Source organism: Pongo abelii, chromosome 1, assembly GCF_028885655.2.
Source record: "Pongo abelii isolate AG06213 chromosome 1, NHGRI_mPonAbe1-v2.0_pri, whole genome shotgun sequence".
NCBI lineage: Eukaryota > Metazoa > Chordata > Mammalia > Primates > Hominidae > Pongo > Pongo abelii.
The window spans coordinates 201089957-201117626 of record NC_071985.2 but is presented as its reverse complement, the minus strand read 5'-3'; the positions used below and the strand labels follow the sequence as shown (position 1 = coordinate 201117626).

At 46.5% G+C, this 27670-nt stretch overlaps 1 protein-coding gene across 1 annotated transcript; it reads left to right on the top strand.

Annotated features, from left to right (window-relative positions):
• Positions 1 to 3718: 3718 nt before the first annotated feature.
• ZBTB8B (zinc finger and BTB domain containing 8B) lies at positions 3719 to 24193 on the top strand. The gene is made up of 4 exons (XM_002811120.4): positions 3719 to 3809; positions 9278 to 10309; positions 19580 to 19758; positions 23741 to 24193. The coding sequence occupies exons 2-4, from the start codon at positions 9319 to 9321 to the stop codon at positions 24056 to 24058; spliced, it is 1488 nt and encodes a 495-aa protein (XP_002811166.3). The 5' UTR covers positions 3719 to 3809; positions 9278 to 9318; the 3' UTR covers positions 24059 to 24193.
• The last annotated feature ends 3477 nt before the right edge of the window (positions 24194 to 27670 follow it).

Genomic DNA, 27670 nt, shown 5'->3' with positions numbered 1-27670 from the left:
AGTTTTAGATTCAGTGACATGTTGCTGTGCCATTCATGCTGCTGGGTACTGTTGATTAGCACTCAGTATCCATTCCCATCTCCTTCTAGTGTCCCTTCCTGTGCTGCAGAATCTGGAGAGTTAAAATGTCATGGCCAGGAGTTGGAAATGAGGTGGAGGCCACCCACCCGCTGCTTGCTGCTGAAGTATGGCAGCAGAGGCATGAGGCGTGTCTGCAGCAGGATTGCAGGGTCCAGTCACTAGCCATGTAGGGGTCGAGAGGCTGTTTCAGGGGCAGCAATGGTGATGGTGACTTCTAATCCCTTAATCACAGCCACAGCAGTGTGTTGTTGAGCTTAACAGGTACAGTGATTATGTCCTGATTTCTTACCTTCCTGACTGCAGCAAAAATGGGTAGCTACCCTGGTGGGACAGTTTGGAGTTATCCCTGCAGAGTCATTCTCTAGCCTCCCTGACAATTTGTATTACTTAATTCCTTATATGAATTCTTCTCTGTTTAAACTAGCCAGGTTGCTTTCTGCTTAAACTAGCCAGGTTGGTTTCAATGAACCTTGAAAAATATACTGACGTTCAGAGCATCTAACACTAAAGGTTGTGCTGGTCTAGGTGGAGAGAGTAAGTCCCGCAGCAGACCACATCCGATCTAGAGATCATAAGGCCTCTAGATATTTCCTATGCCTAGTTGTCAGGGGCATGCTCTATGCAGGCCACCCCAAAAAGCCCTTTTACGTTAGCAGTCTGGAATGTTACTAGGTCATCCAGCACAGCTTGCATGTGCCATAGTCATAAAATTTGGGTCCCGAAACTTGGAGCCTGGATGCGGGAGATGTGGAATGAATACTAGGGTGAGTTCCAGGTATAGTCATAATTAAGGTGAAGGCATCAATGACATGACTTCCCAGGTGAGCAGATTCAAAAGGCTGAGCCCAGAGAAGCTTGGTGCTCCTCACTTCTGATGCTTTCTCTGCTGCCATGATGACCAAAAGTCCTCAGCACCCGAGCTGGCCTTCAGGAACTGGGTGGCAAGGACAGCCACACTAAGAGGAAAGATGTAACTGCTGCTGTCCCTCTCTGGGTATCCAACTTTACAAGAAATAGGTAAACTACTTTTCTTTGATAGATAGTACAGTGGTGTTTGGCTGACATTTTACCTCCTAAAATTATTAAGTTACCTTTAGAGTGAACTGCAATTACATTTTTGACAAGCTCTAAAATATATCCTAAACAAACCCCTCCATCTCTACCACCTCTACCCTATCCCCAGTTATCAGCATCTATCAGCAGGGGAGAGATCACATCTTATCTATTCCCTGCTTAAGATCCTTCAAAGGTGTCCCTTCACATTTATAAGAAAAAATCCAAACTCCTTAAGGTGGCCTATAAATTCCTACATAATCTGGCCTTTGCTTCTCTATCCATTCATATTTCCTGTCACCTGGACTGGCTACATAATTTGTGGGGCCCAATGCAAAACGAAAATGCAGAGCTCCTTGTTCAAAAACTATTAAGAATTTTAAGAGGGCAATGGCAGAGCATTAAACCAGGCATCAGCCCTTTCTTTCATTTTTAAATTTTTAAAATATTTATTTAGATTTTCTTTTTGTTAGTAAATTAATCTTCTTCTTCTTCTCCTCCTCCTCCTCCTTCTTCTTCTTCTTCTTCACTCTTCCCTCTTCCCTCTTTCCTCCTCTTCCTCCTCCTCCTCCTTCTTCTTCTTCTTCTTCCCTCTTCCCTCTTCCCTCTTTCCTCCTCTTCCTCCTCCTCCTCCTTCTTCTTCTTCTTCCCTCTTCCCTCTTTCCTCCTCCTCCTCCTCCTTCTTCTTCTTCTTCTTCCCTCTTCCCTCTTCCCTCTTTCCTCCTCTTCCTCCTCCTCCTCCTCCTTGAAACAGTGCAGTGGCAGGATCTCAGCCCACTGCAACCTCCACCTTCCAAGTTCAAGTGATTCTCATGCCTCAGCCTCCCAAGTAGCTGGGATCACAGGTATGTGTCACCATGCCCAACTAATTTTTGTATTTTTAGTAGACACTGGGTTTTGCCATGTTGGCCAGGCTGGTCTCAAGTGATCCGCCTGCCTCAGCCTCCCAAAGTGCTGGGATTACAAGTGTGAGCCACCGCACCTGGCTCTTTTTTTGTTTTGTTTTGTAAAGTAAAAAACCTCACCTGGAAGCACCAGCCCTTTCTGAGTGTGTGGTCCTGTGCCACCGCAGGGGTTGCATGCCCATGAAGCTGGTCTACCTGCCATCCACTTCCTCAACCCAATGGCATTCTCGTGTTTCTTAGATATGTACCAACCGGTTTTCTGTTTTATCTTAGCATGGCTCACTACTCCTCATTAGGGTCTCTCAGCAGAGGGGGTAGCCTTTTTTTTTTTTTTTTTTTTTTTTCTGAGACAGAGTCTTGCTCTGCCGCCCAGGCTGGAGTGCAGTGGCCAGATCTCCATTCACTGCAATCTCCGCCACTTGGGTTCAAGCCATTCTCCTGCCTCAGCTTCCCAAGTAGCTGGGATTACTGGTCCACGCCCAGCTAATTTTTGTATTTTTGGTAGAGATGGGGTTTCACCATGTTGGCCAGGCTGGTCTCAAACTCCTGACCTCAGGTGATCCACCCGCCACCACTCCAGCCTCGGCGACAGAGAGAGACTCCGTCTCAAAAAAAAAAAAAGAAAAGAAAAAAAAAAAAAGTCATACTGGCATAGAGTGAACCCCTAATCCAATATGACTGGTATCCTTATAAAAATACTTTTTTTTTTTTTTTTTTTTTTTTTGAGACGGAGTCTCTCTCTCTGTCGCCCCAGGCTGGAGTGCAGTGGCGCGATCTCGACTCACCGCAACCAAAAGGGGACATTTTGACATGGAGACATATACAGGGAATATGCCCTGTGAACGTGAAGATGGCCATATGCAAGCCCAGGAGAGAAGCCTGGGGTAGACCATTTCATCACAGCGCTCAGAAGGAACGAACCCTGCCAACATCTTGCTTTTAGATGCCCCCAGGATTGTGAGACAATAAGATCTGTTATTGACGCCACCCAGTTGGTGACACTTAGGTACGGCAGCCCTAGCAAACGAATACACCCCCATTAGAACTAACCTCCCTGAGAGCGGTAAGCTGCCTTGTCTTGCTCACAGCTGACAAGAACACGCCTGTACGGTCACCTTAGCACCTAGTACTGCCATTTAACCGTTTCACTAGTATGTATGAACTGGAGAGCCTGTCAAGGGAAGAGCTGAATCTTTTATCTTTTGTAACGACTACCCAGTGAAGGAAACCGCGGGTATGCAATAAAAACCTGTTGAATCGATTAAACCATTTCACTTATTTCCAGATTTTTGCGGAGAGCGCCAGTAGGTGAAATATGTGCGGACTGATGAGTCACAGCTCTTATTCCCTGGGCTGCATTAATACCCACGACGTGCTTTTCGCTCTCCAGACAAAGAGACCGGTACTTGGCAAGTCCCTCAAGTGGGACTCAAAAGACCGAACCGAGCTGCAGCCTTTCGCTAGCACTGGTCCTCGCCACTTTTGGCATCTTGGTACTTGTAGTTTTGTCCACTCTATCTTTACCCGAAAAGCCAGCGCTGAGACCACAACTCCCATCACCCTGCGAGCACCGGCGCCTTCAGAGCGCATCCTCCGAGGGGCACCAGCGCCATTGACCACCCTGCTGGCCGAAGGGCCCGCCTTCCCGAGGCCAGGAGCTCCCGCGATTGGCCAGCCGCCCCGCCTCTCATCGGAGGGCGCCAGGTGAATGAAAGGGGGGCGTGTCGGTGCGCGGAGCTCCGTGGCTGCGCTGCTGGAACCCGCTGGAAGGTGAGCGCCAAGAAGCGGTTTGGCGCTGCCGCTTTCGTTGGTTTGGGGAGGATTCCGAGCACCCGGGAGGCTGGCCCGAGATTGGGGTTAGCGGGCAGGGTTGCCCCCACTCAGTCATCCTCCTTCGGACCGCTTGGCCCTGGCAACTCCTGGGACCTCCGCCCCGCGAGCCCTTCCAGCGTGGGGAGGGGCAGGCGCGGCCGTGGGCCCCCAGCTTCCCTGTCATTGGGTGCCCTCCGCGTCGTCCAGCCAGGGGTCGCGGCGCCGACTTCTTCCACGGTGAATGGTGCCCAGGCGTGGGGGCTCGGCCACACTGGAGAAGTGCCAGTGGCAGCGATGGCCACTTTGTCCGCGGGAGGCCATGGGAGGGGCTAGGCCTCGGGGCCCCACCCTCGGGGGCCGTGCCCTGTAGCTGGTTCTGGTGGCCTCTGCAGGTCGTCTGGTGCTGGACGGGGGAGGGTCTGTCTTGCGAGCAATTTAGAAGCAGTTGACCCTGAAATTCTTCGTGTGGAAATGGAAACTTCTCCAGTGTCCTTCTCCTCCGATCCATGCCTAAAAGAAAGGAGTGACTTCCCCAACCTGTCGCATCCTGTCCTGGAGGGTTTGGGGAGGCCGGTTAGCATAGTGGTTAAGGATGTCAACCCGGGAGTCAGTCGGATCTCTGTTCTATTCCTAACTTGGTGATGTTATCTGTATCTTTGAATCTCAGTTCCTTCTCTGAAAAAGAGGATGTAGTTAGAGTATCTGTCGCACTGGGTTATTGTGAGGTGAAAACTAATGTGCTTGTAAAAGCCAGGCATGGTGGCGCGCACCTGTAGTCCCTGCTACTCGGGAAGCTAAGGTTGGGAGGATCTCTTGAGCCCAGGAATTCCAGGCTGCATTGAGGTAGCGCAGGATCCTGCACTCCAGCCTGGGCAACAGAGCAAGACCGTGCCTTTTAAAAAATTTAATTTAAAAAGTAAAATGAATATGCTTGTACTTTGTATAGTGTTTTATAAGGAATAGTGCTCAATATTTTACTAAAATTGAGGAGCAGGTTTTTGTTATTCTCAGGTTGGTGGGACTGGAGGAGTCTTGTCAGAAAGGGTCGGGGGTGGAATTCAAGGCTGCTTTTGGCCTCTGAACAGAGACAGTTGTGTGATCTGGCTAGGACTCCCTCAAGGGTATATGAGAGTTTGTATTGCAGGTAGTTGTGTTGGCATCTGCTGTCTCCTGGAGGACAGGCACTATACTTGTTTCATTTTTCTATTCCTGGCATCTTCCTTGTGTCAGGCATTGTATGTAGCCGGTAACCGTTGAATTGAGTTGGAACCGTGGGATGGTTGGGAGGTTCCCTGCCACAGTGCGGATAAATGTGCTTCTGAGAGCAGTCTGCCCTAAGAGCTGCTTTTCTGGAATAAGTGGTGACCCTCAGCACTTCCCAGGGCAGCAGAGCACTTCAGGCAAATGGGGGTGATATAAATAAATATTTACACAATATATACCAAGTACAGGATTGGGGAAAATTTTGAAGAAAATACTATATGGATAGACTTTTGCAAAGTCAGGAAGTAGAATAAAAATAATTGCAATATTAAAAAATAATTTCAGTAAGAAAGCCAAAAGAAATTGGTTTTAGGTGCTATTTCTGGAAAGGAGGCTCTTCCAGTGAAAGACGGAAGTGCCCTGGGAAGAGCCCCTGTAGATCAGACCATACTACAAGTTAAGAAGTGTTATGCATACTTACATATTTATCTACCTGGCTTACCAACTCCTTACCCCTCTGCCCTGCCTCCTTTTTTTCTTAGTTAACAAAAAAAAAGCCAAGGCAGAAGGATCACTTGAGTCCAGGAGTTCGAGACCATTGAGACCAGCCAGGGCAACATAGTGAGACCCCAACTCTACAAAAAAATGTTTTCAGAATTAGCTGAGTATGGTGCTGCATGCCTGTAGTCACAGCTACTTGGGAGGCTGAGGCAGGAGGATTGCTTGAGCCTTGGAGGTCGAGGCTGCAGTGAACTGTGATCATGCCACTGTACTCCAGCCTGGGTAACAAAGTGAGACCCTGTCTCAAAAGAAAAGAAAAGCAATACATGCACATAGTAAAACATTCTATCAGAAAGGTTTAAAATGAAAGGCAAAAGTCCCTCCACACACCTTTTTTTTTGAGATGGAGTCTCGCACTATCGCCCAGGCTGGAGTGCAGTGGCACAATCTCTGCTCACTGCAACCTCCGCCTCCACCACCTCCTGGGTTCAAGTGATTCTCCTGCCTCAGCCTCCCGAGTAGCTGGGATTACAGGTGCCCGCCACCATGCCCAGCTAATTTTTTTGTATTTTTAGTAGAGATGGGGTTTCACTATGTTGGCCAGGCTGGTCTCGAACTCCTGACCCCAGGTGATCTGCCCACCTCGGCCTCCCAAAGTGCTGGGATTACAAGTGTGAGCCACCACACCCGGCCCCAAGTGGATTTTAAACTTGGTTTATAGTTTATCTACTAAGCAGTTAAGAAATGAATATTCCTTTTTTGCTTAACAAATCTATTTTGTCCAAAGCATTCTGCCAGATACTGTAAGGGATATAAAATTGAATAAGACATGGCTCATGCTTTCAAAGAGCTTGTAGTTCATTGACAGAGAAGGGCCAGGACATAAATAATAAGCAGGAGTTAACCAAGGGTAGTGGAATCAGTCAGTTAGGAGTCTCCCAGTTGCATGAAATAGGAAACCCAACTCAGAGGCCAGGTGTGGTGGCTCACACCCGTAACCCCAGCACTTTAGAAGGCCGAGGGGGGCAGATCACTTGAGGCCAGGAGTTTGAGAGCAGCCTGGGCAACATGGTAAAACCCTGTCTCTACCAAAAATACAAAAAAAGTTAGCCTGGCGTGGGGGTGGGTACCTGTAGTCCCAGCTACTCGGGGGGCTGAGATAGGATGATTACTTTAGCCAGGGAGGTGGAGGTCAGAGTGGGCCGAGATCACACCACTGCACTTCAGCCTGGGTGACAGAGTGAGACCCCATCCCCCATCTCAAAAATAAATAAATAATATTTAAAAAAGAAAACCCAACTCAGACCAGCTAAACCAAAAAGGAACTTAATTGGCTTCTGGCACTGCTTGAGTTGGGGCTCTGATGTTGTCCCCAGGCTCCATCAGCCTGAGCTAGGCTGTCATCTTTGTTAGGCTGACTTCCCTGGTGGTGTGGCAGCAACATCCCTCACATCCTGCATCCCACAGAGCAAAGAATGCTCTTTTTTGAAATTCCAGCAAATGTTTCATTGCTTTTCATTGGCTCTGAAAACTACATGGCCATCTCCGAGCCAATCACTGTGGTCACAGGGTGGGATGACTTAATTTTATTAGCCTACATTATAGCTTACACACCTGGTGCTTGAGGATGGCACCAGTTTTATGCAAAGCATGTTGGCCAAGAATGGGGGAAGGACGCTTCCATCAAAGCCAAAAAAGGCACTAGAACCAAAAGAATGGGGAATGCATGCTGGCTAGCCCAAGAATCCACCAAATACTTCTGTGTAATGATGATAAAAGGAGACCAGTCTCGTTCGTGACCAGCCTGGGTAACATGGTGAAACCCCATCTCTACTAAAATACAAAAAATTAGCTGGGTGTGGTGGCATATACCTGTAATCCCAGCTACTAGGGAGGCTGAGGCAGGAGAATTGCTTGAATCTGGGAGGTGGAGGTTGCAGTGAGCCGAGGTCGCGCCATTGCACTCCAGCCTGGGTGAGAGAGCAAGACTCTGTCTCAAAAAAAAAAAAAAAAAAAAAAAAAAAAGGAAACCAGTCTCAAAGTTTTGAATTGGGATGCTGGAGGCTGGGTGTGGTGGCTTACGCTTGTAATCTCAGGACTTTGGGAGGTGGAGGCAGGAGGATTGCTTGAGGCAAGGAGCTTGAGATCAGCCTGGGCAACATAGCAAGACTGCCATCTCTACAAAAAAAATTTTTTTTAATTGGCCAGGCGCAGTGGTACGCACTTATGGTTCTAGGTCTTGGGAGGCTGAAGCAGGAGGGTTGCTTGATTCCAGGAGTTTGAGGGGTAGTGAGCTATGATCACACCATTTGCACTCTGGCTTGGGCGACAGACCAAGACCCTGTCTCTAAAAAAGAAAACCAGTTTCAGATTGATACACTAAAGACTCAAGTACAATTTTTTTTTTTTTTGAGACAGAATCTCACTCTGTCGCCCAGGCTGGAGTGTAGTGGCGCAGTCTCAGCTCACTGCAACCTCTGCCTCCTGGGTTCAAGCAATTCTCCTGCCTCAGCCTCCCAAGTAGCTGGGACTCAGGTACCCGCCACCACGCCTGGCTAATTTTTGTAGTTTTAGTAGAGACGGGGTTTTGCCATGTTGGCCAGGCTGGTCTCAAACTCCAGACCTCAGCTGATCTGCCCTCCTCAGCCTCCCAAAGTGCTAGGATTACAGGTATGAGCCACCGTGCCTGGCCTCAACTATGATTCTTAGATGTGTATATTTTCTATAGTTTGAGCCTTGAAGAAAGTAGAATGTAGTACATTAGAGCATTGGCTCTGGAGGCCAATAGACCTGATTTTGAGTCCCAGATCTGTTACAGCTGGGTCATCTCCTACCCTCAATTTCTTTATCAGAACAAGGGAGGCAATATTAATATTTACTTACAAGGTTTTTATATAAATTCATTGAAAGAATTCATGGAAAACAGTAAGCACTGTGCTCACATGCAATTAGCTATAGTTATTTTTCTTCATAAATTAACCCAGTTGGATAACCTCTTATTTTTATTAGATCCAGAGCAGACCATATTATTATTATTATTATTTTGAGACAGAATCTTGCTCTGTCACCCAGCCTGGAGTGCAGTGGCACAGTCTTGTTTCATTGCAGCATACACCTCCTGGGTTCAAGAGATTCTCCCACTTCAGCTTCCCTAGTAGCTGGGATTACAGGCCCGGCTAAGTTTTGTATTTTTAGCAGAGAAGGGGTTTCACCATGTTGGGCAGGCTGGTCTCAAACTCCTGATTTCAAGTGATCTGCTTGCCTTGTCCTCCCAAAGTGCTGGGAAGCCCATATCCTAAAGACACTATTGGACCACTGGTTTTGGAAAAATTGTTTAAAAATTTTAAAAGAAATCTTATTGGCCAGGCGCGGTGGCTCACGTCTGTAATCCCAGCGCTTTGGGAGGCCGAGGCGGGCGGATCACGAGATCAGGAGATCGAGACCATCCTGGCTAACACGGTGAAACCCCGTCTCTACTAAATATACAAAAAATTTGCCCGGCGTGATGGCGGGCACCTGTAGTCCCAGCTACTGGGGAGGCTGAGGCAGGAGAATGGCGTGAACCCGGGAGGCGGAGCTTTCAGTGAGCCGAGATCGCGCCACTTCACTCCAGCCTGGGCGACAGAGCGAGACTCCGACTCAAAAAAAAAAAAAAAAAGAAAAAAGAAATCTTATTTGTAAAGGTTGGGATTTGTGAATTAACTTAAGAAAAATCTTGGCAGAGATACAGATTTACTCTGGAGCAGCAGCAGCTGGCGGAGCAATGGAGATGCAATCCTATTATGCCAAGCTTTTGGGGGAGCTGAATGAACAGAGAAAGAGGGACTTTTTCTGTGACTGCAGCATCATTGTGGAAGGGCGGATCTTCAAGGCCCACAGGAACATTTTGTTTGCTAACAGCGGCTACTTCCGAGCCCTGCTCATTCACTATATCCAGGACAGCGGGCGGCATAGCACCGCCTCCTTGGACATTGTCACCTCTGATGCCTTCTCCATCATCTTAGATTTCCTCTATTCTGGGAAGTTGGATTTGTGTGGGGAAAATGTGATTGAAGTGATGTCGGCTGCCAGCTACCTGCAGATGAATGACGTGGTGAACTTCTGCAAGACATACATTAGGTCATCCCTCGACATTTGCCGAAAGATGGAGAAGGAGGCTGCTGTGGCTGCAGCAGTGGCGGCAGCAGCGGCGGCGGCGGCAGCGGCGGCGGCAGCGGCGGCTCATCAGGTTGACAGTGGAAGCCCCAGTTCAGGCCGGGAGGGGACCTCCTGTGGTACCAAGAGCTTGGTCTCCTCTCCAGCCGAGGGAGAAAAGAGCGTAGACTGCCTGAGAGAGTCCCCTTGCGGTGACTGCGGAGACTGCCACCCCTTGGAACTGGTGGTGAAAGACAGCCTTGGCGGTGGCTCGGCTGACAGCGACCTCTCTACTCCACCCAAACGGATAGAGCCCAAGGTGGAATTTGACGCTGATGCAGTGGAGGTGGACGTTGGTGAACAGCTGCAGCAGTATGCTGCCCCGCTGAACCTGGCCCACGTGGAGGAGGCCTTGCCAAGCGGCCAGGCTGTTGACTTGGCTTACAGCAACTACCACATGAAGCAGTTCCTGGAGGCGCTCTTGCGCAACAGCGCTGCCCCGAGCAAGGATGATGGGGACCATCACTTTTCTCGGAGTTTGGAGGGAAGACCAGAAGGTGCAGGAGTAGCCATGAGTTCCATGATGGATGTCCAGGCTGACTGGTATGGAGAGGACTCAGGTGAGCTCCCTTAGCATTCATCAGCCCTGCCAGTGATTTAGTACACACTGTCTGTGCCTTGTGTTCTCCCATCATCATGATCATTATCACCATCATCATTGTCACTACCAACATTATCAGTACCATCATCACCAGTACCATCATCATTACCATCATCACCAACCAGTACCATCATCACCAGTATCGTCATCATTACCATCATCATCACTACCATCATCACCAGTACCATCATCATCATTACCATCATCTCCAGTATCACCATCATCATTACCATCACCATCAGTACCATCATCATCACTACCATCATCACCAGTACCATCATCATTACCATCATCACCAGTACCATCATCATCATTACCATCATCTCCAGTATCACCATCATCATTACCATCATCAAAGTACCACCATCATCAGTACCATCATCATCACTACCATCATCACCAGTACCATCACCATTACCAGTACCATCATCATCAGTACCATTGTCATCACTACCATCATCACCAGTATCACCATCTCATTATGATCATCATCAGTCACCATTATTGCCACCACCACCACCACCATTATGCATTAACTGAGCACCTGCTATATGCAGGGCATTATTTCTTCATGTATGTTTGTGTTTTACCTCTACAACTGGAATGTAAGTGTGTTGGGGGCAGTTTGGAGACATGGGAGGAACCCACTCTCTTCCACTAACTGGCAGTGGGACCTTGGTTAAATCATTGAATCTCTTTGAGTCTGTTTTGTCATCTGTAAAATGGGAATAATCATCCCTGCCCTGCCTCTCTCACAGGTTTGTTGTGGGGACCAAATGAGAGAGTTTTCAGAACTTTTTCTCACATATCATCTTAGATTTCCTCTATTCTGGGAGGTCAGTTTTGTGTGGGGAGAATGTGATTGAAGTAATGTCCAGAGACATATGCTCCAGAGATTTATACTTCTCTGTGTCAGCCAAGGTGCTTGTCAGAGACTAGGCACCCAGCCTGGCATGCTTGATGATGCCATCTACTTGAGACTATTTGATTGATTGATTGATTGAGACAGGGTCTCGCTCTGTCACCCAGGCTGGAGTGCAATGGTGCGATCTCGGCTCACTGAAACCTCTGCCTCCCAGGTTCAAGTGATTCTTCTGCCTCAGCCTCCCAAGTAGCTGGGATTACCGTAGGCGCATACCACCACGCCCAGCTAATTTTTGTATTTTCAGTAGAGACAGGGTTTCACCATGTTGGCCACGCTAGTCTCAAACTCCTGACCTCAAGTGATCCTCCTGCCTTGGCCTCCCAAAGTGCTGGGATTATAGGCGTGAGCCACTGCGCCTGGCTGACTTGAGACTATTTTAGAGCCAGTATTTGACATCATGTGAGCTAATTTTTTACATCCTTTGGTAGGCTTTTGTGTTTTAAGAGAACCTGGTTGTTTCTTTGAACAGTTCTGAGAGTTGAGTTAATATGGTTAACTCCTCTTAACAGGTGAGGAAATTGTGTTGTAAGGTGTCTTGTAGGGGACAAAAATAAACTTGGCTGCCAGCTTACTGATGAAACGTGGCTTCCAGAACCTCAAGCCAAGGCTGGGCGTGGCGGCTACGCGCCTGTAATCCCAGTTACTCTGGAGGCTGAGGCAGGAGAATAGCTTGAACCTAGGAGGCAGAGCTTGCAGTGAGCCGAGATCGTGCCACCACACTCCAGCCTGGGTGACAGAGCAAGACTCCTCAAAAAAAAAAAGAAAGAAAAGAAAAGAAAAGGAAAAAAACAACAGAACCTCAAGCCAAGAAATTCATGAATTGCAGTCTAGTAGTGAAATATTGAGTAGTGAAAGTCTTTTTGTTTTTTTAGCTTCTGATTCTCTGAAGTGAAAGTCTTTTAAATAAAGGGAGATCAGCTATTTTTATTCATTACTAAATGGCTGTCTCGAGACTTTTTTTTTTTTTTTTTTTTTGAGACAGGGTCTTACTCTGTTGCCCAGACTAGAGTGCAGTGGCATAATCACAGCTCACTGCAGCCTCGACCTCCTGAGCTCAAGTGATCCTCCCACTTCAGCATCCCAAGTAGCTGTGATTACAGGCATACACCACCACACCCAGCTAATTTTTTGTATGTTTGATTTATAATAGAGACGAGGTCTCTCTATGTTGCTCAATTTGGTCTCAAACTCCTGGGATCAAGCAATCCTCCCACCTCAGCCTCTCAAAGTGCTAGGATTACAGGTGTGAGCCATTGTGCCTGGCCTGTCTTGAAACTTTCTAATTTCTGGGTTTATTTATTAATTTTTTTTTTGAGGCAGAGTCTCACTCTGTTGCCCAGGCTGGAGTGCAGTGGTGCGATCTCAGCTCACTGCAACCTCTGCCACCTGGGTTCAAGCGAGTCTCCTGCCTCAGCCTCCCGAGTAGCTGGGATTACAGGCACGTGCCACCATGCCTGGCTAGTTTTTGTAGTTTTAGTAGAGATGAGGTTTCACCATGTTGGCCAGGCTGGACTCGAACTACTGACCTCAGGTGATCCCCCTGCCTCGGCCTTTCAAAGTGCTAGGATTACAAGGGTGAGCCACCGTGCCCGGCTTCAAATTTCATTTTTTTTTAAAAGCAAGAGCACTCAGTATGTCTGATTAAAACAAGACTTGAAAGACTTGAAAATGGCCAGGTGCAGTGGCTCACACCTATAATCCCAGCATTTTGAGAGGCCAAGGTGGGAAGATCGCTTGAGCCCAGGAGTTCGAGACCAGCCCAGGCAAGATGGCAAAACCCCATCTCTACAAAAAAAAAAAAAAAATTGAAAAACTAGCCAGGTGTCGTTGCATGCACCTATAGTCCTAGCTACTCAGGAGGCTGAGGTGGGAGGATCACCTGACCCTGGGAGGTCGAGGCTGTCGTGAGCTGTGATCGTGCCACTGCACTCCAGCCTCGATGACAGAGTGAGAACTTGTCTCAAAAAAAAGAAAAGAAAAAAAAAAGAAACAACTTGAAAATGCCGTTTCTGGTTCTCAGAGACACTGGCTTCACCAGCATTGGGAAGATAGTGGCCGCTTCCATGAACACACTGTGGGAACTTGTTGAAATTCTCATTGCTGTGTGTATAATGGCATTTCACAGACTGATCACCCTTTCACATCCACAAGTCTCTCATGGCGCGCCATGCGTTTGGCAGAGGAAATATGGAGAAACTGTGACCCAGAAGGTTTAGTGAGTTTCGTAAGAATGCAGTAGTAAGTGGCCCAGCTAAAACCAGAAACCTGGAGTGGCTTCTTTCATTCATTAAACAAACAGTGAAAGCAACACAAGTAGGTAGAGGATTTCAGTGCAATGATTTTTTTCTTTGAACCCCTCTGCATGTAAGCACAAGAAGTATCATGGAATAGGCATTTGGCTCTGTGCCACTTATAATATATTCAGGTCCTGTCCTTATTGGTCTGGAAAGTCAAGGTTCTTGCTATAAGGTGCTGTGGTGTGACAAGGCAGCTGCCCTGGCCCCTGGCCATGCCCTGTTGTCTACCATGTTTTTATTTCATTCATACGGCTCCAGGGTATAGTTTTTCCAAGTGCTAAGGCACAGAGTAGGATTGATTTGTTTGGTTATTCATTTATTTGTTCAGATATTTGAGTACCTTTTGTGTGAAAACATAAAGATAAGTCAGACGTGGATGCAGCCCTCAAAGAACTGATGGTGTTGTATAGGAGATAAGACACAAATGTGGGCTGGGCTCAGTCGCTCATGCCTATAATCACAGCACTTTGGGAGGGCGAGGCAGGTGGATCACTTGAGGTCAGGAGTTCGAGACCAGCCTGGCCAACATGGTGAAACCCCCGTCTCTACTAAAAATACAGAAACAAATTAGCCAGGCCTGGTGGCGAGTGCCTGTGATCCTAGCTACTCGGGAGGCTGAGGCAGGAGAATTGCTTGAACCGGAAGGTGGAGGTTGCAGTGAGCCAAGATTGCACCACTGCACTCCAGCCTGGGCAACAAAGCGAGACTGTCTCAAAAAAAAAAAAAAAAAAAAAAAGACACAAATGTAAATGACGTCACATGCTAGAAAGGTACTAGGGTTGAAAGACACTCAGAGGTATGAGTTCATAGTAGTCCGGAAGGAGAACTGGCTTCCTACTGGGAGATCAGGGAAGCATCCTGAAAGTGCCATCTGAAGGTAAGAAGAAGGGACAGGGAAAAATTGATTGGAGTCAGATCATGGAAAACCTTAAATGCAAAGAGGGGAGGTTTTTTTTTTTAGACAGAGTCTCACTCTGTTGCCCCGGCTGGAGTACAGTGGTGCCATCTCGGCTGACTGCAACCTCTGCCTCCCAGGTTCAAGTGATTTTCCTGCCTCAGCCTCCCAAGTAGCTGGGATTACCAGTGTGCATCACTATGCCCAGCTAATTTTTGTATTTTTCATAGCAACAGGGTTTCACTATGTTGGTCAGGCTGGTCTCAAACTCCTGACCTTAAGTGATCCACCCGCCTCAGCCTCCTAAAGTGCTGGGATTACAGGTGTGAGCTACTATGCCTGGCCAGGTTTGTTTTGTTTTGTTTTGTTTTGAGACAGGGTCTCACGCTGTCACCCAGGCTGGAGTGCAGTGGCACAATCACAGCTCACTGCAGCCTCGACCTCCTGGGCTCAAGTGGTCCTCCTGCCTCAGCCTCTCAAAATGTTGGGATTATAGGCATGAGCCACCACGCCTAGTCATAGGGGGGTTTTTGGTAGTTTCTTTTATTTTTTTAATTTTTATTCCCACCTGGATGCTCTGCACAAGCCTCAATCCCTGTAAAATCCGAACTGAACTCCCCTTTCCTCGTGTACCTGCTTTTCCTTCTGTTAATTTCACTCCTCCTCAGTGTGTCTCCTCTCCACCTCCACAACTACTGCCTTAGCTCCTGTCATCTTTCATCCAGACTCATGGTCCCCTCGCACCTGGACTTCCTACCTTTAATATTGACTCTCGAAAGTCTTTTCCCTGAATTGTGCCCAGAGGGATCTTTTAAATCTGGCCATGAAAGTTTGACCATGTACCTTCCTTGCTTAAAATCCTAGCTGGCTGGGAGCGGTGGCTCAGTCCTGTAGTCCCAGCTACTCAGGAGGCTGAGGCAGAAGAATCACTTGAACCCGGGAGTTGGAGGTTGCAGTGAGCCGAGGTCACGCCACTGCACTCCAGCCTGGGCAACAGAGCGAGACTCCATCTCAAAAAAAAAAAAAAAAAAAAAAAAAAAAATCCAAGCTGCTTACAGGTAAAGTCCAAGTTTCTCAGCATGTTAGCTCCATGAGGGGCAGGGACTTTGGTCTATTCTGTTCACTGTTGTATCCCCAGGACCCTAGAACAGAGCCTGACACATAGTGAGTGCTCAGTATAAATTTGCTGAATGAATGAGTGAATGTGACCATCACAATCTAGTTCTTGTCCCTTCCTTGCCCTCATTCCTAACCCCCACGTCATACTTCATATTCTCATTTACCTCTATGCCTAAGCACGTGTTCTTCCCCTGCTCAAGATACCTTTCTCTGTCTTGAACTCCCGGTGAACTCTTGTTCATCTTTTAAAACCTTGCTCAAAGTTAACCTCTTCTGTGAAATCTTCTCTGAACTCCTAGGGAAAATCATCACTTTTTATTTATATTTCTTCATCACTTTGAACTTTGCATGTGTGCATCATATTGTATGAATATGTTTACATATCTTTCCTGCTAGACTTAACTTCTTGAGGGAGGAAACAGGTGTCTTACAATGGCCTGTCACGTAATAGGATTCAGGTGAACTGTTGTATTGGCGGAGTGGAAATCAGTAAAGGGGAAGAAAGTGTTGAGACAATCCATACTTTTCTGATGGAGAAATAGTTAACAGTTATTTTTCTCAAGGACTTATGCTGGGCCTATTTTATTCTATGTTTTTGTAGACAATCAGGAAGAAGTGTGTGGTACAAAGCCAAGGTGACGGAGATAAATAACAAGGAAGTTCCACAGTGCCAGAGGAGTGAGCAGGGTGATGAGCTATGAGCTGCTACTTTGATCCTAGGAAACAGGTCATCATTCCTGGCCAGGTGCTGTGGCTCACACCTGTAATCCTGGCACTTTGGGACCCTGAGGCATGGGGGATCCCTTAAGCCCTAGGAGTTCAATACCAGCCTGGACAACATAGTGAGACTTTGTCTCTACAAAAAAAAAAAATCGTTAAATTAGCTGCCCATGGCCGGGCACGGTGGCTCACACCTGTGATCCCAGCACTTTGGGAGGCCAAGGTGGGTGGATCACCTGGGGTCAGGAGTCTGAGATCAGCCTGACCAACATGGTAAAACCTCGGTCTCTACTAAAAATACAAAATTAGCCAGGTATGGTGGTACACGCCTGTAATCCCAGCTACTTGGGAGGCTGAGACAGGAGATTCACTTGAACCTGGGAGGTGGAGGTTGCAGTGAACCAAGATTGTGCCATTGCACTCCAGCCTGCACAAGAGCAAAACTCCATCTAAAAAAAAAAAAAAAAACAAATTAGCTGCACGTGGTGGCACACACCTGCAGTCCCAGCTACTTGGGGAGCTGAGGTGGGAGGGTCACCTGAGCCTGGGAGGTAGAGGCTGCAGTGAGCCATGATCATGCCACTGCACTACTGCCTGGGTGACAGAGACCCTGTGTCAAAAACAAAAAACAGGCCGAGCACGGTGGCTCACACCTATAATCCCAGCACTTATGGAGGCTGAAGCGGGTGGATCACTTGAGGTCAGGAGTTCAAGACCATCCTGGCCAACATGGTGAAATCCTGTCTCTACTAAAAATACAAAAATTAGCCAGGCGTGGTGGTACGCACCTGTAATCCCAGCTGCTGTGGAGGCTGAGGCAGGAGAATCACTTGAACCCAGGAGGCGAAGGTTGCAATGAGCTAAGATCGTGCCACTGTACTCTAGCCTGGGTGACAGAGTGAATCCATCTCAGAAAAAAAAAAAAAAATTCCTATTTTACTTGTATCTCAGTACCAATGTGAGCAGTGAAAGATTTAATAATTCCACATATGTGAGCAGTGATGAGCTTTTGAGCTGCTGCTTTTATCCTGGGAAACAGATTTCGGAGTCACTATAGATTATGCAAAATGTTAGGCATTATTAGGATGGCAACTTACCGAAGAGAGTTTCCACCCTTACGTAAAGGATGTTGGACTCTCACATTCAATTTAGTGTGCTATACTTTTCATAGCACCTCAGGAAAGACAGAGCCAGTTAGGTATCCCAAGCCAACCCCAGAGAAAAGAGTTACTCCAGTGTTGACAGAGACCACAAGAGCCTGGACTGCTTTCCTGATAAAAAAATTCTGAAGAGACTACGATGATGACAAACATGGCTGACATTTGCAAGTGCTTACTATGTGCCACGTGCTATGCTTTATGTGTTACTGTATTTCATTCTTACCACAATCCTATGAGGTGGGAACTGTTATCATACCTGTTTTACAGATAAGGAAAGTAAGGCACAGAGAAGCTAAGTGAGATGTCCAGGGCTACACGGTTGGTCAGTGCTAGAGCCACGACTTGAACCAGGTTTCTGTACCTGGAATGCTTGAGTCACTAGTGCCTTCATAGGTGATATGATATCATATGATATGACCGAAGTCTATAAATCTTGAAGGGCATGGATAGAGAGAACAAATCTTGGGCTGGGCACCGTGGCTCATGCCTGTAATCCCAGCACTTTGAGAGGCTGAGGCAGGTGGATCACTTGAGGTCAGGAGTTGAGACGAGCCTGGCCAACATGGTGAAACCCCGCCTCTACTAAAATACAAAAATTAACTGGGCATGGTGGCGGGTGCCTGTAATCCCATCTACTCTGGAGGCTGAAGCAGGAGAATCACTTGAACCCAGGAGGTGGAGGTTGCAGTGAGCCAAGATAGTGTCACTGCACTCCAGCCTGGGCGAGAGTGAGACTCCATCTCAAAAAATAAAAAAGAAAAATAAAAAAGAAATCTTGAAATATAGTTGACCCTCTGTGTCCATATCTTCTGCATCCGTGGATTCAACCAACCACATATGGAAAATACAGTATTCACAGGATCCTCAGGGCTGACTTTGGGACTTGAGCATCCTTGGATTTTGGTATCCAAGGAGTATCCTGGAACCAGTTCCCAGTGGATACCAAGGGATGACTATAGCAGTAAGTGTAACTCACAGAACTTGAGCGGAACAGTTTCCATACATGTGAGTGATAATTACATTGTCACCTTAATGGTTATATGAGCAAGATGAGGGAATAAATTGGAAAAAGATTTAAATGAATTCCTGGATATTTGATGATTTCAGATATATAGAGTTAATATAAATTCCAAACAATTTAGGGTCTGCATCAAAGCAAGCCTCTTCTATGTATACTTGGAAAATATTCTTAGGAACTACTGTCCAAGAAAGCATGAATTCTGGTCTAGAAATCTGATCCATCATAACAGCGTTTTCCAAGTTCTGAAGGTAGTGAGATCAATTCAGAGGGTTGCATTAGTCAGCTCAGGCTGCCACAACAGAGTGCCCCAGACTGGGAAGCTTAAACAACAGAAATGTATCCTCATAGTTCCAGAGGCTCAAAGTCCAAGATCAAGGTGTCAGCAGAGTTGGGTTCTGGTGAGGCCTCTTCCTGATTTGCAGATGCAGCCTTCCTACTGTGTCCTCACATAGCCTTTCCTCTGCGTGTGTGCTAGGGGTGTGGGTGAGAGGAATGGCGGGGGGTATGCAGGGAGAAAGAGAGAGAGATCAGTCGATCTCTGGTGTCTCTTCCTCTTCTTATAAGGAAACCAGTTCTATCATTAGGGCCCCACCTTATAAACTCATTTAACCTTAATTACCTTCTTAAGGGCTTTATCTCCAAACACAGACTTTGGGTATGAATTTTAGGGGGACACAATTCAGTCCATTACAGAGTCTCACCCAGCAGTCTTAAAATGAAACCAAACAGAATAAACACTATCAGGGTGAGTATTGTTTTGGGAAACTTCCAGTTATCCAAATAAGGCATGTGTGTTCTGAGGTTATAATGCAAGCTGAGTTTCTAACTGTGAGTCACACAGAAGTGTGGAAGCTGGTGCCTTATAGCATTCCCGACATTATAAGGAGTCCACTTTACTTTACCCTGGGGCTGATTGGGAGCCAGACTGAGTTGGAATTGCAGATGATGTCTTGCTGTTGGCTGGTGGCAGAGTTGGTGTCCTCCTCCATCTGGGCTGGTGGAATTCCCCAGCTCTGGATCCCATTCACCGGCGGGTAGCCAGGGTTGGTCACTGCATACAGCACAGCTAAATGAAAGCATTTGGTTCCCCAGGTGATGTGCTGGTGGTCCCCATCAAGCTCCACAAGTGTCCTTTCTGCCCTTACACTGCCAAACAGAAGGGCATCCTCAAGCGGCACATCCGTTCACACACAGGCGAGCGGCCCTACCCCTGTGAGACCTGCGGCAAGAGGTTCACTCGACAAGAGCACCTGCGGAGCCACGCGCTGAGTGTAAGTGTATGCCCTCGTGGCAAGAGTGATTCATGATATCATCTAATGGAAGGGTAAAGCCAGCCTGTCTTTCATTTCTCTGACGACTGGGGTATTTTCAAATAATTTCCACTAATGTTTTTACTACTAAATTAAAGCTCAGGTGGTGGCACTTACAGAAAGTTAAAACTTTATATGTTAGCGTTAAGTTTTAACTTCAAGTTAGACTAGTTTTCTAAGGGGAAGAGCCAAGAAAGTTTAGATCCTGATAAGAGGTGATTACTGTAATGTAGAGAACAACAGGGCTCAGACAAGATTGTGGATCTCTTCCTACCAGTGTGATACGAAAGGTAAGCTGCATCCTCAGTTTCCCACTGAGCCCCAGCACCTGGGGGTAAGGGAAGGGTATACTGCCATGTATAGAGCTACCTGTGGGCAGCAGACAAAGAGGGCTCCAGCCCAAGGAGACCCTCTCCTCTAACAAGCTGTCCCCTAGGATTGTCTCCATGTGAGCTGGTGATTCCAACCCGCTGAAAACCATTCAGGCCACTTAGAAAGATGTTGCATTTATTTATTTATTTAAACTTTTAGGTTCAGGGGTACACGAGAAGGTCTGTTACATGGGTAAACTCATGTCACAGGAGTTTGTTGTACAGATTATTTCATCACCCAGGAATTAGTTCTCTTTGCTCCTCTTCCACCTCCCACCCTCCAGTAGACCCCGGTGTCTGCTGTTTCCTTCTTTGTGTTCATAAGTTCTCATCATTTAGCTCCCACTTATAAGCGAGAACATGTTGTATTTGGTTTTCTGTTCCTATGTTAGTTTGCTGAGGATAATAGCCTCCAGCTCTATCCATGTTCCCACAAAACACATGATCTCATTCTTTTTAATGGCTGCAGATGTTGCATATTATGATCATCTTTTTTTGTTTTGTTTTGTTTGAGACAGAGTCTCACTCTGTCACCCAGGCTGCAGAGATCACGGCTCACTGCAGCCTTGACCTCCCAAGGCACAGGTGATTCTCTCACCTTAGCCCTTATGCGGGTAGCTGGAACTATAGGCTCACACCACCATGCCCAGCTAATGGTTTTTTTTTTTTTTGTAGAGACAGGGTTTTTCCAGGTTGCCCAGGCTGCTCTTGAACTCCTGGGCTCAAGCGATCTGCCTGCCTCAGCCTCCCAAAGTGCTGGGGTTATAGGCATGAGCCACCATGAGCAGTTATGATCATCTTTGAGCAAGACAATCAGTGTTTGGGAAATCTAACATACAAATAGTTTGACCTTCAATGGACGCTCTTAAGAATACGAAAACTGGCCAGGCGCAGTGGCTCACACCTGTAATCCCAGCACTTTGGGAGGCTGAGGTGGGCAGATCACAAGATCAAGAGATGGAGACCATCCTGGCCAACATGGTGAAACCCTGTCTCTACTAAAAATACAAAAATTAGCCAGGCGTGGTGGTGTGCATCTGTAGTCCCAGCTACTCAGGAGGCTGAGGTAGGAGAACTGCTTGAACCCGGGAGGTGGAGGTTGCAGTGAGCCAAGATCACACCGCCGCACTCCAGCTTGGTGACAGAGTGAGACTCCATGTCAAAAAAAAAAAAAAAAAGAATATGAAAACCCTCAGAATGGGAGAAAATATTTGCAAGGGATATATCTGATAAGTCTAGTATCCAGAATAAAGAACTTTTATAATGCAATAGTAAAAGGATGAATAACTCAATTAAACCTGGGCAAAGGATTTGAATAGATATTTCTTGGGAAAAGATAGACAAATGGCCAATAAGCACATGAAAAGATGCTCAACATCATTACTCATAGGGTAAATGCAAATCAAAGCCACCATGAGATGCCACTTCCCACCCACTAGGACTGCGCTAATTGTGGGTGGCTCTCCTGCATCAGCCTCTCCCCGTCTCTGCCTCTTGCTTGCATCCAGAGCTCTCTAGAAGAGAGGCTGTGATTGGTTCACAGAGCCCCTATTGGCTGGAGTTCCTGAAAAGTGTACACATTAAAAAGATAGTTCCTAGGCCCAGCACGGTGGCTCACACCTGTAATCCCAGCACTTTGGGAGGCTGGGGTGGACGGATCATCGGATCATCTGAGGTCAGGAGTTTGAGGTCAGCCTGGCCAACGTGGTGAAACTCCTTATCTACTAAAAATACAAAAAAAAAAAAAAAAAAATTAGCCAGGCTTGGTGGCGTGCGCCTGTAGTCCCAGCTCCTCAGGAGACTGAGGCAGGAGAATTGCTTGAACCTGGGAGGCAGAGGTTGCAGTGAGCCGAGATCGGGCCACTGCACTCCAGCCTGGGCGACAGAGCAAGATGGCGTCTCAAAAAAAAAAAAACAAAAACAACAAAAAAAAACGTAGTTCCCAAAGCAGCTGCTGGCACATCTGGGGAATATAGCTGTCTACCCTAGCAAATCTGCCTTCCTAATAATTAAACAATCCAAGGGGTGGGGGGGATGGGGGAGGGACAGCATTAGGAGAAATACCTAATGTAAATGACGAGTTAACGGGTGCAGCACACCAACATGGCACATGTATACATATGTAACAAATCTGCACGTTGTGCACATGTACCCTAGAACTTAAAAGTATAATAAAAATAAAAAAATAAAAAATAAAATGTCAGTTACCAAAGGTGTCCAATGAGAGGGAAAAAAAAAAACCATGTCAAAAATCCTAATGAGAGTCAGATGCAGTGGCATACACCTATATTCCCAGCTACTTGGGAGACTGAGGCAGGAGGATCACTCGAGCCCAGGAGTTCAAGTCCAGCATGGGCAACATAGCAAGATAGCAAGACCCCATCTCTAAAAATAAATCCTGGCCAACTATGGTGGCTCACGCTTGAAATCTCAACACCTTACGAGGCCAAGGTGGAAGGATCACTTTAGGCCAGGAGTTCAAGACCAGTCTGGGCAACATAGTGAGACTCCACCTTTACAAGAAATAAAAAATTAGCCAGGCATGGTGATGCATGGGTGCCTGTGGTCCTAGCTGCTTGGGAGGCTGGAGGAGGAGGATCACTTGAGCCCAGGAGTTCAGGGCTTTAGTGAGCTATGATCGTGTCACTGCACTCCAGCCTGGGTGACAGAGCAAGACCCTGTCTCTGGAAAAAAAAAAATCCCAATCAGTTCACTTTCACTTGAGTGCTCTCTGTTTGCCAAGCACTAGGGATATAGTAAGGAATGGGACAGACTCTGTCCCTCCCCTCTTAGAGCTTACACTCTAGTGAATTTTATCACCAATTTGTGAGAAGTACAACAAAGGAAGAAGTATGGGTGAGAATCGCTAGGTGGGGGCCCTAACTGGCCTAGAGCATCAGGAAAGACCTCCTTCCAAGGTGTTCATAAGGGTTGAAGGGTTGATGATGGGCAGAGGGGAATGTCCCACATGTGTCCAGTGGCTCCAGGGTAGAAAGAACCTTGGTAAGATGAAGACTCATATGGTTTGGATCTCTGTCCCCACTCAAATCTCATGTTGAAATGTAATCCCTAATGCTGGAAGTGGGGCCTGGTGGGAGGTGGCTGGATCATGGGGGCAGTTTCTCATGGTTTAACGCCATCCCCCCTTGGTGCTGTCATCGTGACAGTGAGTTTTCATGAGATCTGGTTGTTTGAAAATATGTGGTGTCTCCCCCTTCTTTCTCTCCCCCTGCTCTGGCCATGTGAAGTGCCGACTCCCCCTTTGTCTTCTGCCATGATTGTAAGTTTCCTGAGGCCTCCCAAGAAGCCGAGCAGATGCCAGCATCATGCTTCCTGTACAGCCTGTGGAACTGTGAGCCAATTAAACCTCTTTTCTTTATAACTTACCCAGTCTCAGGTATTTCTTTATAGCAGTGCAAGAACAGACTAATACAAAGACTGTGGCAGAGAATGCAGGTGGAGTGCTGAAAAAGGAATCAGGAGGATCAGGCAGGGGCCAGATCACATGGAGCCTTGTGGGAAATGCTCATCTCCTTTTCTGTGACATCTACGGTGTCTGCTTGTGATTACAGGTCCACAGATCCAACCGTCCAATCATCTGCAAGGGCTGCAGGAGAACATTCACGAGTCACCTGTCCCAGGGGCTGCGGCGCTTCGGGCTGTGTGACAGCTGCACCTGCGTTACAGACACACCCGATGATGACGATGATTTGATGCCCATCAACCTTAGCTTGGTGGAGGCTTCATCCGAAAGCCAAGAAAAGAGCGACACAGACAATGACTGGCCAATCTATGTGGAGTCGGGTGAGGAAAATGACCCCGCTGGAGATGATTCTGATGACAAACCACAAATGCAGCCCAACTTATCAGACCGAGAGACACTTACGTAGCAATAAATTGGTGGGGAAGAGGTTTTAGAACTTGTTAGTGCTCATTCTGGTTGTTGAAAGATACCATTTGTCCAATTTTGTGGAACCCTGAGAGAAACATTTTTTCACTGCTATTATATGTGCATTTTTATTAGACTATCTGATAGAGGTTGGATTTTGTGACTCAAAGGACAGATAACATTTTTGTGTGGTGCCCTTGGTTTCTGAGGGCTCTGCTGGCCACTCCTTAATTCTGAGTGAATTAAGGCAAGCCCTGAGGTCTCCTGTTTTTCTTGCTGTGTGTCCAAACTCTGGTTAGGAGAAAGATAAGAAAATCTCCACGCTTGTTTTTATATTGACTCAGTTCTCTGCATTCCTTTGTTATCATCCTCTTTCTCTAAAAACCATTAAGTTTTGGGATCAAGTTTACCTTTGCCAAGCCTTTCCTAATGAATTCCACATTAAATTTTCTGGCAAGGTATTAAAGAGAAACCTTCATTGATATAAAGCAGGCAGGGCGGTCTGGCTACATGATCATAAAAGGTACTCCCTAAATCTAGAACGGCAATTTTAAAGGCTTGGAATACTTATGGGCAGATGAATATGGGAATGATCTGAAAGGTTCATTATGGCATCCTGACTTGCCCAGTTGAATTAAATTTTAAGTTAGCCCTGAGAAGGGAGGCTATGACCCCAGGTCTGGGTGGTTTCCCTGTCTGGTTTGGCATTTGACGATTCTACACATACAACCTGTTCTGTTATCATAAAACAACTCATTTGGGCAAAACTCAAAATGCTCCCCTACTTTTTCCAGCAATTTCCAAAAGTTGGAGCTGTGTAACTTGGAAATGTAGCTGCCTCTGGCATTCTTTTGCTTAGTTTATGCTGATGCAGGGCAGGCGAGCCCGAAAATTGGGGCTTAGCCCAGAGGAGTTCTTGGCTTCACCCAGGAAAGAATTCAAGGGCAAGCCAGTGGTGTTAGACAGCAGCTTGTATTGAAGCAGCAGTGCCCAACAGCAGCTAAGGGGCTGCTCCTCGTGGAGCAGGGCTACACCACAGGCAGTGTGCCCAGAGTAGCAGCTCAGAGGCAGGTCGGCACTTATATTTATACCCACTTTTAGTTACATGCAAATTAAGGGGCAGATTATGCAGCAATATTTAGGAAAATGGTGGTAACTTCCAAGCCACTGGGTGGTTGCCATGATAAAGGGCAGTGACTTCCAGGTGTTGCCATGGCAATGGTAATTGACATGGCACAGTGATAAGCGTTTCTTATGGAAAGCTGCTTCCTGCACCACCCTCCCACCACCGCCCTGTTTTAGCTAGTCCTCAATTTGGTCCGTGTCTGAGTCCGGCCTTTGGAGTTCAGTCCTGCCTTCTACCTCCTTGCCTAGAACTTTAATTGGAGGGAAAGTATAAGCGCATAATGCCAAGTTACATTTCTAAAATGTTCATCTTTTAAAAGATCCTCATGAGGGAAAGGGAAGGTTAGTAGAAGAACAGGTTTTTAAAAGCAGTCTACCTTTCACCCACTTTCCAGCCACACAATTATTGTAACAAAAGAGGCTGAACTCTTTAAAGGGCTAAAGGGCAGGCAGTATTAGGAATTCGGAATGTAATTGAAGGCACTTTCCATAATTTTGTCTTATGTTAAAATATCCAAAATGGATTTTAAAAGAAATCTTTTTGTCTTCCTTTAAGTGTAGTTGTCTTTCAAAAGATGGTAAAAGTCACTTTTATTTCTACCTCTTGAACAACAAAAAAGTCAAAAACATTATAAATTGGCTTGTAAATGTTAGCCAAAGCATTAGAAAGGTGTTTAAGTCGTACTTCTCAATAGTAGTTAAAACGAACTGTGCAACTCAAACTCTGGCCCACAGAGAGGCCCTGTTCTGCAAACTGTTTTCTACCAGTCTGCTACAAGGAAAGTCAGAAATTAAGAATACGCGTATAGAAATGCTGATAACACTTTGACATTGCTGTGACTCATGGCTTTGTCTTCTTGAGTGGGGTATGGACCAGTTCACTTCTGGTCAGCTAGAGGGCCACATGGTGCAGCGGTTGGATACCAGCCTGTACAGCAGGACCACATATTGGTCTGCAGTAGATTGGAAAATTTAAAACTTCTTTTATCACAGATAGTTCGATAAATATCATTCTTGGCTGGGTGCAGTGGCTCATGCCTATAATCCCAGCACTTTGGGAGGCCAAGGCAGGTGGAACACTTGAGGTCAGGGGTTCGATACCAGCCTGACCAACATGGCAAAACCCCGTCTCTACTAAAAATACAAAAATTAGTCAGGAGTGGTGGCATGTGTCTGTAATCCCAGCTACTCAGGAGGCTGTGGTGAGAGGAACACTTGAGCCTGGAAGAGGTTGCAGTGAGCTGGGATTGTGCCACTCCACTCCAGCCTGGGCAACAGTGTGAGACCTTGTCTCAAAAAAGTAATAATAAAAATAATAATAAAATAAAATAAAAATATTCTAGATCAAGAGTTACTTATTGAAAATTATCAGGGACCAGAGATACTTGTCTTATCTGAAATAAAAATACTAGCTGTGGCCAGGCACAGTGGCTCACGCCTGTAATCCCAACACTTTGGGAGGCCAAGGCGGGTGGATCATCTGAGGTCGGGAGTTCGAGACCAGCCTGGCCAACATGGAGAAACCCCGTCTCTACTAAAAATACAAAATTAGCCAGGCATGGTGGCACATGCCTGTAATTCCAGCTACTCGGGAGGCTGAGGCAGGGGAATCGCTTGAACCCAGGAGGTGGAGGTTGCGGTGAGCCGACATCACACCACTGCACTCCAGCCTGGGCAACAAGAGCGAAACTGTCTCCAAAAATGTATATATATATTAGCTGTTATTTTAAAAGAGGGATCTCAGCAAAAAGGAAACTTAAATGGATGTGTAGAAGATTTACTTGACCAGGAACAGTGTTTGATATTTTTGCTTTCTCTGTTTAAATTATCTCTGATGTTTTAATGACTTTTCTACCTCATAGTTCAGCCTCTTTGCCTGCTTTCTCCAGTGGAGCTATGATCCTCTTCAGTGATTCCGTGACCTCTTCATATCCCTGGGTAAAACATTTTACATTAGAGATTTCACTGTGGGACAGTGATTCTCAGTTGGGGGTGATTTCGTGCCTTGCAGGTGGCTACTGGCATCTAGTGGGTAGAGGCCAGGGAAGCTGCCAAACATCCTGAAATACACAGGACAGTCCCCACAACAATGAATTCTCCAATTCAAAATGTCAGTAATACCAAGGTTGAGAAAATCTGCTGTAAGATAAAGTAGGATTTTTTAAAGGATCTTTAATGAGTGGACTTAATTTTGTGTTCTATTTTAAGCTACCTTTTACCTGCATAATATTTGTTTATTTTTTATTTTATTTTATGTATTTATTTATTTATTTTGAGATGGAGTTTCGTCCTTGTCACCCAGGCTGGAGTGCAATGGCGTGATCTCGGCTCACTGCAACCTCCACCTCCCAGGTTCAAGAGATTCTTCTGTCTCAGCCTGTAGTTGGGATGACAGGTACGTGCCACCACGCCTGGCTAATTTTTGTATTTTTAGTAGAAATGGGGTTTCACCATGTTAGCCAGGCTGGTCTTGAACTCCTGACCTCAA